The sequence below is a fragment of the Dermacentor variabilis genome, unplaced genomic scaffold, assembly GCF_050947875.1.
Source record: "Dermacentor variabilis isolate Ectoservices unplaced genomic scaffold, ASM5094787v1 scaffold_12, whole genome shotgun sequence".
Taxonomy (NCBI): domain Eukaryota; kingdom Metazoa; phylum Arthropoda; class Arachnida; order Ixodida; family Ixodidae; genus Dermacentor; species Dermacentor variabilis.
In genome coordinates, this window is record NW_027460280.1 from 35,119,701 (window position 1) to 35,135,554 (window position 15,854).

General features: G+C 47.0%; 1 protein-coding gene across 1 annotated transcript in view; it reads left to right on the forward strand.

Moving 5' to 3' along the window:
• The window catches only part of LOC142566232 (cell adhesion molecule Dscam1-like), a 706,104-nt gene that overhangs the window by 658,929 nt on the left and 31,321 nt on the right, over positions 1-15,854 (forward strand). Inside the window, exon 14 of the mRNA XM_075677073.1 lies at positions 12,720-12,868. Coding sequence (XP_075533188.1) covers positions 12,720-12,868 — 149 coding nt within the window. The remainder of the gene's footprint in view (positions 1-12,719; positions 12,869-15,854) is intronic.

Sequence of the window (15,854 nt, forward strand, 5' to 3'; positions counted from 1 at the left end):
TGACACCATCCTACCTTCTGTGCCCCGCGTTGCCACTGAGTACGCTCGTGAAGTCATCGATCGCGCTCACATGGCGCGTCAAGTCGCCCGATCTCGCTTATTAGTCTCGCAGCATCTGCAAAAAGAGCGTTATTACTGGTGCCATCACGATGTTCAGTTCGCCCCAGGTGCTTTGGTGCTGCTTTGGTCACCATGTCGTCGGGTCGGCCTCTCCCAGAAGCTCCTGTCTCGCTACACAGGGCCTTATGAAGTCCTACGTCAAGTTAACGACGTCAATTACGAGATCGCGCCGTTACAGTTTCATCCATACTCAAGTGCGCCGCTTGTTGATGTCGTGCACGTTTCGAAGCTGACGCCATACTTGTGTCGCAGTTCTTCGCCTACCACGCGCCGAGACGGCGCTTCACCACCCGGGGGTCCTGTAACGGAAGGATGACAGAAGAGAGAGAGGAAGAAGAAGATCGCGAGACACTGGCTATATATATATATATATATATATATATATATATTCTCTCCTTATGCTCACGAATTAAAACGTTGCAGCGGGGAACTTAAGGCGAGATGTGGGTCTTATACAAGCATTTTAACAATGTTTATTCTTTAACGTATGGCACTGAAAACTTGTACATACGTGTAATGTTAAGTGCTTATATGAAATATGTGGTCTGTTTTTGTTTACCTCATTTGGTTCAAATTTTATGCAAGTTTAATTTAATTCATTTCTGAAAAGTCTTGCGAAATATCAGTTACTGCAATTTCGCTAAACAGGGTATCTGTGGCTTCCGTATGATTCAAGGAATGTCATAAGACCAACCTTATTGCTCTGCCTTACTTATAACACGTTGAAGTTGAAACTCGAAAGAGTGTTTTTCTAGCACCTTGAAGTCTCGCAACATTGTGCGCACCACCCGCCCTCGCAAGTGTTTGTCATATACATCCCAGACGGTTGCTCCATGTGTCTGGGACTTCGAGCCAGACTTCATTACGTAAAGTCCAAACGCCTTGCGCACGTCATGCGGCATCTAGTTTGCTTCGTCTCTATTATGCTTCCCTTCGTGCGCGCGATAATCTCAATGTCCACGGCCCCTTAAGTTTTCCAATTAAGTAAACGAACCGAAAGGACGGAACTTGCGCCAGTCTTTCATTAGCGTATCACAAGCGCCAAGAGGTAGACAGGTCGAGTATAGACAGTGAAACCAAGACACATGCCACTCTAAATGTTCGCTCAATAAAACTATCTTCTGAATATTTTTTTTTTTAAGAAAGAAGAAAATCCGAGACACCTAAGTACTTTTTGTGAGTTCTGAATGCGAAATCGCTACCTTTCCAATCCGCCTCTTTGAAGGCGCGACGGCGCATGCGCTCTGTCCTATAGCGGATTAGCTGCAAAACGTTCTGGAAGGGTCGCGCGCGTGGCCGCGTGCCGAAAGTCCCCCGAAAAAAAATAATATAAAAAGCGCTCGGACGCGCGCTGCTGCAAACACTCGTGCCGTGTACCGCGTTGAAACTCTACTGGTAGCTCGACGTCGGTGCGGTGCCGAAAACGTGCGTAGCGTAAGACTGCGACTCCACTTTAAAAGAGAAAGCGACCATAGCGTCGTCCAAGTTGCCCGGACTGCACCGGGAGCCAGGTAGTTACCGCCTTTCATGAATGGCTCGCTAATTTAATGAGAAACCCATGCGTTATACTTGGGTGACACTTAAGTACATCACGTTGCCGACGAAGTCTTTTTGCAGCGTCGGTCCTCACTTGCTGGTGGTAGCAGCGTGTTCCTGACTGCACGTACTCGTAAGGCGCGGCAACGCTGGGTCGATACGAGACCGACAAGACGCTCACTCCAATGATCGACCGACTGTTGTGCGTCACTGAAACCGTTTTATCATACCTGGTCGACAACGACGCAACCGACGAGTGCGACTTGTACTGCGACAGGCATTCTTGTCGATGGCACCGGCAAATAAGCGTGCCGACCATCGTTCGACCGAACCCCGCGCGATCGGCTATCGAACCCACAACACAATAGCGACTGCGTCTTCGCTTGTATATTTATCTATTCAGTCACCTCACAGGCTCCCGAAGGAGTACTGCGTGAAGGGAGGATACAGGCAATTAGCAAAAAGAAAGGAGTACACAGAAATTATACATTGCTGGCGAGTAAACATGAAAGAACAAATATCTAACAATATAAATAACGCGATAAATGAAACAAAACGACTGTGTGAAGTAGCAAAAAAAAAGGAGTACCAAGAAATTATACAAATGGTAGCTGGTGAAGATGAAAGAGCAAGTCTCTAACAATGTTAACGCAATACAACATAAACATTCAAACTGTATAATTAATTCCAAATATATATAATTTATCGTGCTCAGAATGAGTCAAACACGCCTACCGAGTTGAAATGCATAAGCTTTAACCCTCTCAAGCCATGCCCACGAAGTTTGAGTGTCGATCCTGTTCAGCGAAGGTTAACCTGGCGCCGTCGAGTTCGTGCACCCGCTACCGGCGGACCTGAACTGAAATGTAAGCAGTTAGGTCGAACGGAACAGCATTTATAGTTCAATTCTGGCCTTAGCGATTTAAAATCAACTACACTTCACTTCGCACGGCGCGTAAACAATAAGCGGTAAGCGGCGACACAGCGCTGTGCCAACATCTGTACGTCACCGTACCTGTAGGCTGTCGGCCGCATTCGCTACGTATATGGGTCGGCCTGTACGTGTTGCTTTGCCGACACATTTCTCAATTTCAGAGATGCACTGTTTGCCTCTGCGTCAAGCGGCAAACAAGAGACGGTGTATTCGGTATACAGCAGCATAAACCACCGCCTCGCTCATTTATACCAACGCCGTGTGAGCGATGGCATCCGCGCGTTTTCGTGAGAGTACAACACGGCCTACAAATGAGCACTTATATTAGCACAGCTTTCTCTAATAGTGCTCTATGGCACGCTAAAACTCTACGTATGATGGAGTTAAAGAAAAGCGAGAGTTAGTTAACAGCCCGTAATATATTTATCTGGATCACAGTTGCCGTTGTTTAAGTGGTTCGGCCGCCCGTCACTCGTCTCAGGATGTGACAACACATCACATATGCGCAGATATGCATGGTTTGCTACGTTTTGACACTATTTCATATAAGCGATGTACCTTTTCCACAATATTTGACGATAACAACGATCTGCGGCTGTAGATCTCGATGTAAACAAGTGCACCGCATTGATGAATCCGACGTAGACTAGATGTACATCCGATGTAGATGTAGACTTTTTGAATATGCGAAACGTCTAAATAATGTGTAAAAAGACTACAAAAAACGATGTCCAAGTGCAGAAATCTGACAAATTCCAAGGCAGCCGTGCCGCCAAACGGAACTCAGCATGCCTTTATCGGCCGAACTGTTTGCAGAACAGCGCACTCAGGCCTACTCACCCAGTAGTCGTTGAGTGCTACATGGCTTCCAGGAACGACATGCTGTCCCGAAGAAGCCATTAATATTGATAGGCGATCCACGAAACGCACAACCGACACGCACTCTACGTGGGCGCAGGTACACAAATCAACCGGCGAAAGCCCCGGGACCCTTCCGGAACGTTTTCAGCGGCGTACTGCAAAGAGCAGCACAGGAAAATTAAAGAGGCGGATTGAATGCCGCTGAGCGGTCCTTCGATTTATGAACTCCTCGAGGGCAAGCGAGCGCGTTGGGACGCTTGCCCGCCTTTTGGTTTGGCCTTACCTATAGGCGCAGTTAGAGCTTGCGCGGACAAGACAGAGACACTTAAGACTGCTTAGCTGTGGGAATGCGAAAGCATTACACCGTTTGTAGACCTCGGAACGCCATGAAAGCGCTCATTTTTATGCACTCATGACGTGGCGCCACCTCCTCCCCACTGGTTGCGCCGTCACGTGCTCAACGAGATGCACGCCCTATAAGTGGCACGTTTGGTCAAGGCTGGTACGTGACGTGTGCAATGACGCACGCGCTAGGCACGCCTTTCGTCAACCGGAACCGTGGAGCCGCCGTGGCGTCGGGAAAGCGTGCTCGTCTCGCACGCCGGAGGGCAGGGTTCGATTCCCACACATACCGAAATGTTGCAGATTTTATTTTCGACGCAATTAATTTACTTTGTTTACACAAACCTCCCTGAGAAATTTGACGTCTATCCGAGCATTGTTGGGCGTGTTCTAATTACTATTTGCGGCGTCGCCCATTTTGGTACCATCTTTAGGTCACGCCGACTACGTCGTATTTTCACTCAGTGGGGCATATAATGCTTTCGCATTCAAGAACGTGGGCTTATTTTCGTGGACTAACCAGTACCGCAAAGAGACTGGCAATAATGGAGAAAGAAAAGAGTAAAGAGCACGGACTATACGCAAAAAATAATAGCCATCGGTGGTCACCTTTAGTCGGGGCAGGTTCGTCCACAGAGCTTCCATGAGACGTTAATCACAGTGAGCATGAAGGCTGTCTTGCAGTTCTTTCGTCATACGGCTTCATCCCACTCTTAAAGACCGGCGGCGGCGGAATGCGCTCGTGCTTCACCAAGTGTAGCATTGCACAAGCTGGAAGTCGTCTCTCTGCGTTTGACCAGCGAGGCCTTGAAAGGGGACAGATATTCTGGGAGAAAGCCAAAGGCACTTTCCATGGCCAACCAGGCGTATTTTTTCGGGCAGTGAGGCATTGCAGACTTCCGAAAGTAACAAGCTTCGGCCATTGCAGCAGAGTTAACAACCTTCTCGAAGAAATCGCCTCTGAGGGCACAGTGTTTCGTAAGTCCAGATTGTTTTTCCCCTTCTATCCTTAAGCGCTGCTGTGTTATTCAAGATGTCCTGAGAATCACGCGGTAGTCTCAAACGTGTCGCAGTCTCGCAGGCACTCTTATCCCCTTGCTGCAGGTGACCCTCGCAAGAAGTGGTAGGAACTGCCTGCTGCAATATATTCTCGCCTCGAGCTCTTTCATCCTTCTTTTTCTTTATTTTTTATATCGTCGATGCTGTACTGGATTTTGCCTAACCAGATTTTCGAAATTCTTTTAATAAGTCACCGTCCCAAGTTCGTATCGTCGCACCGACACTCTGGTGATTTTCGCCTAACGACACGTTTCTTTGAAAGCGCCTGATGTAATGCAAGCGACGGTCTTGTGCGGGCTATGGGTGGACGGCCGGCTAACTGCTAACCGCCGTAGCCGATTTGAAATTGTTTCATGGTTTTCGACAAACCTGTCCGTCGCTGGCGCAAGACGTAGCGTCAAAATGAAAGCGAAAGATATTGAACGATGTCATTTATGTGCGACCTATTACCACGTGGCTTTCGCAAACACTTTTTCTTTTGTCTGGGCGAAATAATAATGCAGCCAGCCACAGTGCACGTTTCCTTACGTATCGTATTTCTTCGGCCCTTCTTTGCGTTTCGCTAACAGTTGATCGTCCCTTCTCTTGTGAAACGCACCACGAAGCGGTAGGATGAAGTCCCTTGCTCAAACACACGCCTTGACATATTGGCCTTCAACCCTGTGTCAAGATAATACCCTCACCGAGTTCAATCTCTGCCCAATGCGCTATCGTGAGTTCAGCCGTCAATTTAATGCTTTTCTACTTCAATGCAGCCATTGCTGCTTCTGAACCGGGTAACCTGGGCAGACTCTTTCGCGAAGGGTGAAGTGTCATTGCGCAATGTAGGGTTATTGTCATTTATTTACCGCAAAGCCTGCGGAGCAGCTCATTTATCGTCTTTCAGAGCACCTTAAGAGCTTTTGTTTAGTCGTAAGGCTATTGCAGGTTTCAAAACGCCTTTGCCCGCGTTTGCAACAGGAATATAACAGCTGCGATTAGAAAAGGCCCTGCTGCTCTACATCTTGTTCGGCAGTAACTAATGTACCACTGCACGGCTTTCATGGGACATTCAGTTAAAAAGCAGTATTCTTGTGTTGTTTATGAGGCACTGGCTGGTATCAGGAACATATGCGCGCACGCTTGTTTGTACGAATGAACCAGTCTTCACAAATAAATACAACCCTTGTCTTTGATCAAAACACATGCTTGTTTAATTTTGTAATAGATTCCACAAAGACGCATTCACAAACTCTTCTAAGCTTTTATTCATACTCCTTTATAATTTCCTTCAAAACCTCTTTGCAACTACGCCTTTTGGGTAATCCGGGTAAGAAGACGCTTTCCAACGAATGGCATGGGTGGGTCCATGTTGAATCACGTGGGAGCGCCGGCATGAATGGGCTTGCATTTCGAAGCTAACAAATCAGACTGTTTCGGATGTTCTGGTTAATCTACGTGTATTCGGTCGATGATATATATATATATATATATATATATATATATATATATATATATATAAACACGCCGTCATTCAATCAGTTGTAATTTTAAGGCAGGCTACACGGTCTACAGTGGCGCTTGCGCAACGCGCAATGAGGTGAAGCACACGAGGAGCATTCCACACCAAACAACCTCAGGCGAAGCGGGGCACACGCAGCGATTCACGCACTAGTTTATCTTTCAACAGGCATAATGGCCCAAAACTCGTTGTGCCGTCCGCCCTGCTTTCGCATTCCCACGTGTACGCATAACCTGCACTACGTGTTTTCCTATTCTGCTGTTTACAGGACTGCTCGCGTACATTCTGGCTGAGTTTTCCCGTTATCCATCTCACTACACATGACTTGGCCCCGCGTACTTGTGGGCCTTATGCGCTTGTCGCTGACATGGCAGCCATCCAGAAATGGCTGCTGGTTAGTCGTGCTGGTTAGTTCTAACATTGAAATAGCCTCTCACAATGCACCTAGATCGGTATGTGGCGATCCAAGGGATTTTCCTAATCGTATGCAGACCCGCACTGACAGATTCGATTTTTCACCTTAACTATTAGGTGCATGGGCAGACTTCCCCTGACTGCGTGCCTCGCACGCAGGCAAGCTCCTCACCCTGATAAGCCTATCGATGTTTCTACGCACAAAATTTTTTCAGCACATCTGCATGGCTACAGCGACGTCATATCACCATAAAGTAGCGTAAACCCCGTTGCTGAACGTATTTCCAAGTGGCTTGGACCAGATACGAGCTTAACGAAATCGCCTTCTTCTATCTCTCTGTGCCTCTCCTTCTAGATTTTTTTTATTTTTATTTTTTTAGAACGTGTACTCTATACGATGTCATGAAACTTGAACCTGTGTATCTACGAATGGCTAGCTATACGAGGCAATATGTTCCTGATGTTCGGAAGCACGCCCAGCGTCGCAAAGCTATCCGCATATGCAAAAGGCCAATCTTTCTTTCTTTCTTTCTTTCTTTCTTTCTTTCTTTCTATTTCCTCTTTGCAAAGCTGTTCTTGACCGAGAGGCAACGCTCTCGCATTCAATACCATATGTGCTGTGAGTAATGCATCAAAACATAAGTAAGATGACCTACGGACGCGCCAAATCCGTTCGTACAGTCGCAGCAACGATCGGGCTTTCGGCGTTCTGCCGTGCACCGACAGTCACGCGGGCGCGCCCATAGCATTCTGGAGCAGCGGCAAACGTCTCGTTCCGCAATTAATGCGACGCGGTGGGAGTTCCGAAGTCTTGGCGGATTCCGCGCGCCTAAAACTGATCCGTGATTTCTGAGTGGCGCGCGCCTCTGTTGCTGGCGCCACGCATCGAACCGGGCAACCCGCGTGCGTGGACGGCGCTGTCTGCGATGCGTCGACAGCGCCGCGCTACGCCTTCGCGACTCTTATTAAAACGTCACTCGAGATGCCTACGCCTAGCGCTGCGGGCGGTGGCCCGCGCGCTGGCTCCTTTAATTAATTCGCCCCCCCTCCCCCCCCGCCCCTTGAAAAATCCATTTCGCCGCCAGAGGCGAGAGCGTATTCGAGCCCGGGCGCGCGTATATGAGCCGTGCGTTACACGCCGCTGCAACCGCTGGCCGGCCGTCCGCTTCTGCGACTTGTAATTCGTGGTAGCTTCGAGGGGGAACAAGAGGCCCCTGAGCCCTCCGACCCGTTACCTTAGGCTGCCCAGAAAGGACACACGCACAAAAATTAGACGCGATTTAATAATTTGACTAACTGGCGAAATCCTCTCTTTCCCATGACAAGAAAAGGAAACAAGTCTGACGCTCAGGAAAGCGCCCGCACCCTCGTGCCGAGCGTGTAAAGTATGGACTGCTCGACGGCTGCGCAACTCTTAGCAACCTCAACTTTGTTTCTCAAGGGCGGAGCGCGGACACGGCTTTGATTGCTTCTTCGACGTGGCTTTCGTCGCCCTAAATAGCCTATGCGGTGTCGTCAGCGACGAAATTAATTTGCAAGGGATAGGGCATCTCATAATTTGCTGTACTGACGTACAAAGCATCATCGCGATGTTCACACAGCGTAGGGTGGTTTTCTATATCTTTATTTTAGTGGGAGAGGCCGATTTCATCATCATCATTTATTTTCTTTTAAGGACCCCTGTCGGGGTATTACATATAAGAATAGAAACAAAGATATGGTTACAATTTCTTACAAAACTCAGCCTGTGGATTTGTATGAGAAAAAAAAAAGGCCAAGATGCACACTGCATAGAATGCAAAAGCAAATCAGCAGACCAGTCACAATGTGAGACGGCAATCGCAAAAGAATGGAGGCAAAGTGCGGCCATTATAAGGTTAGGGTTTGAGGTGACCAGTAAGCAGCTGCTTGAAGATAATGGGGTTACGCTCATTACAACTCTATCTGATAAATTGTTCCACTCTGCAATGGCGCTAGGCAAAAACGATTTATTAAAGCAAAATGTTGAACTATGCAAGCGCTGGATGCTGCAAGAGTTAAAAAGGCGACGAGATGTACGGGTTGGTGGGATTAGAAGCCTTCTATGCAGTTCAGTGAAATTATAATAAAGTCGCTGGGAAAGGCACAGTTTTGCCATTTTACGACGCAACACCAATGGTTCGAGTCCTAGAGGTGATTTAATCGCACAGACACTTTCTTCACGGCTGTACCTGGAAGTGATGAATCTAGGACACGATTTTGTATAGATTCTAATATATTAATTAAGCAAGCTTGGTGCGGGCTCCAAACAGCTGAGGCGTATTCAAGTTTACTTCGAATGAAAGTTTCATAAGCTAGTTTTCTTGCAGATGAGGGCCGCACAGCGCAAGCGTACGTCTGACGTAACCAAGTGATTTATTAGTGTCGGTAGCCAATTTTGTTATATGGTCGGACCAGGTCAACTTGCTATTTATAGTGATACCGAGATAACGATATGATTCAACGGTGGATAGGGCTGTCGAGTTTAAAAAGTACGAGTGATCCTTTTTAGTGTGTTTACGGGATACCTGCATAACCTTACATTTGGAGATGTTAAGTTTCATTAAAGAGTTGGAACACCAGGTTTCTAAAACGTGTCAGTCATTTTGGAGCATTGCATAGTCGGTTGGGTCTGTAATGCGACGATATATTACGCAGTCATCTGCAAAAAGTCGGATATTGGGTGATGTGCCGTTAGGAAGGTCGTTTATGAAGATGAGAAAGAGAAGGGGACCGAGGACGGACCCCTGTGGTACTCCGGAGATGACGCTAGCAGTGGTTGAACAATGATTTCCGACAGCCGTGTACTGGAATCGATTAGTAAGAAAGCAACGGATCCATGACAGTGCGAGAGGGTCGAGACCGAGGCATGAAAGTGTGGCCAAAAGCCGCTGATGGGGAACACAGTCAAATGCTTTGGCAAAATCTAGGTATATGACGTCAGTTTCAAGTGATGAGTCTAAGTTCAGGTGAAGTTCAGTAATAAATTCAAAAAGCTGTGTATCGCATGACAAAACAGGCCGGAAACCGTGCTGATTGTGAAAAAAAGAAGGAATGATCACCGAGATGACATGCTATTTGCGAATATATTATATGTTCTAGGAGTTTACAGGGAATACTCGTTAGGGAAATGGGGCGGTAGTTGGAAGGATCAGAGTGGCTACCTGACTTATATACCGGTACCACTTCACTAATCTTCCAGTCATTTGGAAGTGAACTATCAGTAATGGACTGGATAAAAATTATTTGTAATATTAGACTGCAAATTTCTTTCGTACCTTTTAGTGTCTTAGCAACCCGCCGTGGTTGCTCAGTGGCTATGGTGTTAGGCTGCTGAGCACGAGGTCGCGGGATCGAATCCCGGCCATGGCGGCCGCATTTCGATGGGGGCGAAATGCGAAAACATCCGTGTACTTAGATTTAGGTGCACGTTAAAGAACCCCAGGTGGTCGAAATTTCTGGAGTCCTCCACTACGGCGTGCCGCATAATCAGAAAGTGGTTTTGGCACGTAAAACCCCATAATTTCTTTTTGTTTAGTATTTTAGCAGTGATGTTATCTGGCCCGGGGGCACTAGAAATCTTTAGGTTTTCGATAAGTGTCATAATACGTTGAGAATTATTTGTAACTGGAAACATGAGGGTAAAACTGTAGCTCGGCAAATCAAAGTCCTTCAGTGCAGGCTCATGAGTGAAAACAGAAGAAAAATATGGGTTCATTACGTCTGACTGCTGATCAAGCGGCGCGTTTGAACCGTCAGACTAAGTCAAGGAATTGTTGTTGGAGCTATTGTTTGGTTTCAGAATATTCCAACATTTTTGGGGTCGACACGCATGATGTTAGGCAAATCGTGGTGGAACACTTTCTTTTTGGATCGTCTCAACGTGCTAGTGTATTCGCACAGGCATTTAAAGTACTTGTCCCACTTTGAACAAGATTTAGAGCGTTTCGCATCACGAAACAGACTTTTTTCTTTCCCGACAGCCTCCGAAGTGCGTTAGAAAACCAGTGTTTTCCTAAATCACCGCGAATTCGAACAAGAGGCACATGTCTATCAACAAGCCAAGAGGCACATGTCTCTCTAAGCAGGGCCAAGCGCGCCTGAAATCGATGTATTTGACGTAGAGTGCAATGCGCTAACCGCCGTCTCTATCCGTTTCTTCGTTTCGTCGGTGATGACATAGCTGTAGCCTGTCACATGTCACGCTGCGCTAAATCCCCACAATACGTGGTGCTTCAGTTAACTTGTGCCAAGCCTTTAAATATCCACGTGTGCGCTACGAAAATGTTACCAAGCTAGTATTGTTCACCATGCTTGATTAACAGTAATAAATAACCAACTTTTATTGTTGTGCTTTAAAGGCGAGATCTTGAGTGAACAGGTTGTAGAGCCTATTAAGAAACAGCCAAAAAAGTATTTCCGTGACGTCAGCTACTGTGGTTTTCATTTTTCCAGGCTGCAAAGAAAGCATGCGAAATTTGAAAAGAAAGTGCTAGCACGCAGCGGCATTAGTGGCCTCAAACATGCCATCAACGAATGATACGTGCTGCACGCACACCGAACGCGCGGATAGGCGGAAAGCAAGAATGAGAGGCGATGGCCACACCTGTCGTTTTCGACGATTCGCCAGCCACTGTGAAAGCGTCGTCGCCTTGTACGACGTCTGTCAGCAACAAAAATGCTGACAGAATTTCAAGAATTGCCACGGGCAATTAATCGTCTACTCATGGCTCCAGTTGCTTCGTGGCTTCAACACACGAGCTTCCTTAGCGAAGATGGATCCCACAATCATCGTATTCAATCCACGCCTGTTGCTTAAGGCATATTTTATCTGTTCGATCTGCCTGCAGAATCGATCATCCGTTGGTAATATGTTTCGTGACACTAATGTCGCAGCGCACAAGAGCGTAGTCACGTGGTACTTTTTTTTATATCGCGTGCGCCGTCTTTTCAGACCCGAAAAATTAAAACGACAGCACCTTTCTTGAAGATAATTTATTGGGATATTTCTCAATGGGTTGTACAACGTCATTAAATATTTTGAATTATGTAAATCTTTTAAAGTTAGTTAATTCATCATAATTAATGAAAGGTCGCAATACAATATACTTTTGATTTGCTCAAAAGGACAGTGAACAATGCTAAGGGGGTTGCAATCTCGTAGCGCCCACAAGTTATCTGAGCCACCCTATATGTATACGTCGACGTAGACACTCCACCGAAGTTCTGACGTGAACGGCATTGCGGATGGCATCGTTTACAATTGCACTACTTAGCAGTGCAGCTCCGTCACACATCGTCCCATCCTGCGCTCGCAAATGTCCCCTTCCCTTTCTGAGTTATTTTCTTTTATCGAACTTTTTTTTTTCTTTTTGTTGCTTTATTGTACTAGGGCACGGTGATAACAACACTGAAAAGATAAAAAAATACGAACGACAGATCTGACCGCACAACTAGGTAAGACACAATTCCGCGTCCCGCCGTGGTGGCTTACCGGCTACGGTGTTGCGCTGCCAAGCAAGAGGCCGCGAGATCATATCCCGGCCGCGGCGACATTTCGATGAGGGCGAAATGCAAAAACACCGGTATCCCGTGTATTGAGGGTACGTTAAAGATCCCCTGGTCGTCAAAATAAATGCGGAGTCCCCCCACTACAGCGTGCCTCATAATCAAATCGTGGTTTTGGCACGTAAAACCCCAAAATTCATTCATAATACCGCTGTTTGTCTTCGCGCCGTTTCCTTGGCCTCCTGCTTCCCTGCGCGCTGAAGAGAAAGTAAAATACCCGCTGCCGTCTTAAATGCGGCCATCTCGATACACGTGAGCACGTTATCAAAGATTTAAGCAGTGAAACTTGCGCTGCTTGTGCATGATCTCTTGTTTTCTTTGGGCACCGGGCAACATACAGCGAAGGGTGTCTCTGTATCTCTCCAGGTACGTGCTCAAGGAGGAGAACGATGAGCGAGGCCGCCTTTCTACGCTCAAGATCCGCACGGCCGAGCGCAGTGACTCCGCGACCTTCAGCTGCACCGCGTCGAACCCCTTTGGCAGGGACACCGGCAGCAGCCGCGTAATCGTGCAAGGTGAGCGACCGACCGCACGAAGCCTAAATTGAGACGGCCGTTGGGGTGCGCGGCAAAGGTCGACCCACGTAACGCCTGCACTCTTACAAATAAAGCTAGTAAACGCACGCGTTTACTAGATTACGAAGTATTTTACTACATTCAAACTAGTTCTGTACTAGCAACTAAAGCTAGTAAGTGCTGCCTTTACTAGCCACAAAGGCTCCTTTGCAGTTTTTACTAAGTAACTACGAAGTAACTACTATCTTGTCGGGCCGTGGCCTACTATGCTGTGATTGTGACAGTCTTATGCAAAGCTGAGAGAAACTGTAGTGTTGTTCATTATTTTGCACCAACAGTTATGTGCGACCTCATAGCACACATGTATGCTGACAGAAGGCCCTAGAAATTTGTGCACAAAGCTTTCATTATTTAACCAAATACGTAGGTGTTCACCGGTGCAACATGTTCTCCCTCAAACTAAAGCTATAAATACTCTTGAACTTACAAGTTGCTCTTCGAAGACGGGGAATGCGGGACATGGAAATTCAAGACGATGAGCAAAACGTGAACAAGGTGAATGCAGGAGCCAACGTTTCGACAAGTGGACTTTTCTTCAAGGCGACCTACGCTTTCCTCGCCACAGTATATATAGGTGGGGTTCTTCTAAAGGGGAGAGGGGGTGAGGCGGGAGGATGCGGAAACGATGGAAGGTGTGTTAGCGTGTCGAATTGAGAGTAAAGGAACGCTGTGCACAAGGTCAAAGCCAGGGCCACTCGCCCCCCCCCCCCCCCCCCACTCCCCCCACCCCGGTCTTTTAACCCACGCGTGTTAGCCGGCGTGTCAAGGGCGTCTGACACGCCGGCTGAAAAAGAAAGGGGCGGGGGGAGGAATAGAAAGGGAAAAAAAAGAAAAAAAGGGGGATACGCCAAGAAATCCAACTAAGTGTTGTTGCCTATAACTTGAAATTTAGCATAGCGAATAGATTCTAAAACTCCCTTTGAAACGTTTATGCCTATTCGTTGCAATGTCTTGAACTTATGGATAAGGTATGATTCTCTGTATTTTCTTTCTCGTTCAGAACGGAAATTTGACTGTAAGATGTAGAGTTTAAGTTCATCAACGTTATGACCTGGTTGGTTCAAATGCTCGGCGACGGCTTTGGGAAGATTTTAAGCTGTGTCCGCGCGGTGTTTACTCTGACGTTCATTGATTGTCCTGTTTCACCGATATATTGTTTCTTACAGAAGGAACATTCAAGCATATAAATCCCATCCGAACTTGTACAAGTGAAGCTAGATTTGACTTCAAGTGTATAACTATTTGCGGTGCTTTTAATTTTAATGTCACTTTGAAGGTGCCTGCAGGTTTTGCACCTAGGGCGACAACATGCTTTTATTACGGGGGAATGCTGCTGGCTGACTTTGCGTGCACTAGCATGTCTTTAAAGTTCCTGTTTCGGCGATAGGTAACCCTAGGTACATCCGAGAACGCTTTTCGCAGACGCTCGTTGCTTGATAATATTGGGTGGTATTTTCTTAGGATGTTGTTTATGTTTGGGAGTGCATTAGAATATTTTGCTATAAAGGCCGGCGGTCTGTCAGATTCTAGTGTGGGCTGTCTCTTCGCCAATTTCCTTTTCTCCCTTTCCATTCTTCTTTCTTTTTTTTTCAGCCTGTCAGACGCCCTTGACACGCCGGCTAACACGCGTGCGTTGAAAGACCGGGATGGGGAGGGGAGGGGGGGGGGCGGGTATGGCCCTTGCTTTGACCTTGTGCACAGCGTTCCTTTACTCTCAATTCGACACGCTCACACACCTTCCCTCGTTTCCGCACCCTCCCGCCTCACACCCTCTCCCCTTTAGAAGAACCCCACTTATATATACTGTGGCGAGGAAAGCGTACGTCGCCTTGAAGAAAAGTCCACTTGTCGAAACGTTGGCTCCTGCATTCACCTTGTTCACGTTTTGCTCATCGTCTTTTTCGAGAAAGAGGATGATAACCGATTTTGTTTTTCCGGTTGTGTTCGTTCCGTTCTCTACGACGCACTCACACGTATCACGGAAATTTTGTGCTCAAGAATAGGCATCGAATTTTTTTATGCGATCCCTGGCTATTGGATATTATGGCTGTATACAGGCCAAAAAGGCAATGCCGAAGCGCCCAGCTTACATATGTATCGTGCTGGTTCACCAACCGCAGTGATCGCTGTGTTGAGCAGCGCCATCGGCCTCATGCAGGAAGGCTAGCGTAAACAAATGGTAATTTGAAGCCTACTAGACTAGAAATGCGCGAGAACGATGCCGGTGCATCACAAATATTTGATAGCGCCTGCCGCTTAGATGTTTCGTGGTTGCCTTGGGTTGGCCGTGCACGAGCATGCGCTCTTATGGTTTATGTTTTACTCCCTACGCCAAGCGATCAGATAGTGAGCAGATTTACCATTTCATGCTGCTAATACAGAGACATCGGTTTTCTTTGTTGAATTAAAACCGATATAAGCAAAATAGTTCACTACACACACCGCGACTTATACTGTCCGTACACCGTGGCTGATAAAGCGCGTCACATTTTTGCGCCCCCAAGAGATGTTTCCGCCTACTGTAGTTACCGGTGCACCGAAAGGCTTCCGTGACGACCTTATATGAACGGACATGGCGTAAATTTCACAAAGTACCATCTAAAACATCTCGAAATCGTTCCGCAACACGCGACAGCAATACTTTCAAGCAGCGCTGCGCCGGATCGCCCAAGCCAGAGAGGAGGAAAGGCTCTCCGCGCGCCCTATGCTCCTCGCCCGATGAAAAGGTCTATATAGCGCAAGGACGCAGTCCTCCTTTTTTTGATATATTTATTATTTTACCTAATTATGCTTTCGCAATACCACCGACTTCATATGATAATGCAAGCGGCACTTATGGCCCGAATAGGTCCCATTGTACTGTTGGCAATTATATTTCAGTTGCGTTAGTAGCTGCACTACCGAGGTCGTATTTCGTTAGTACTAT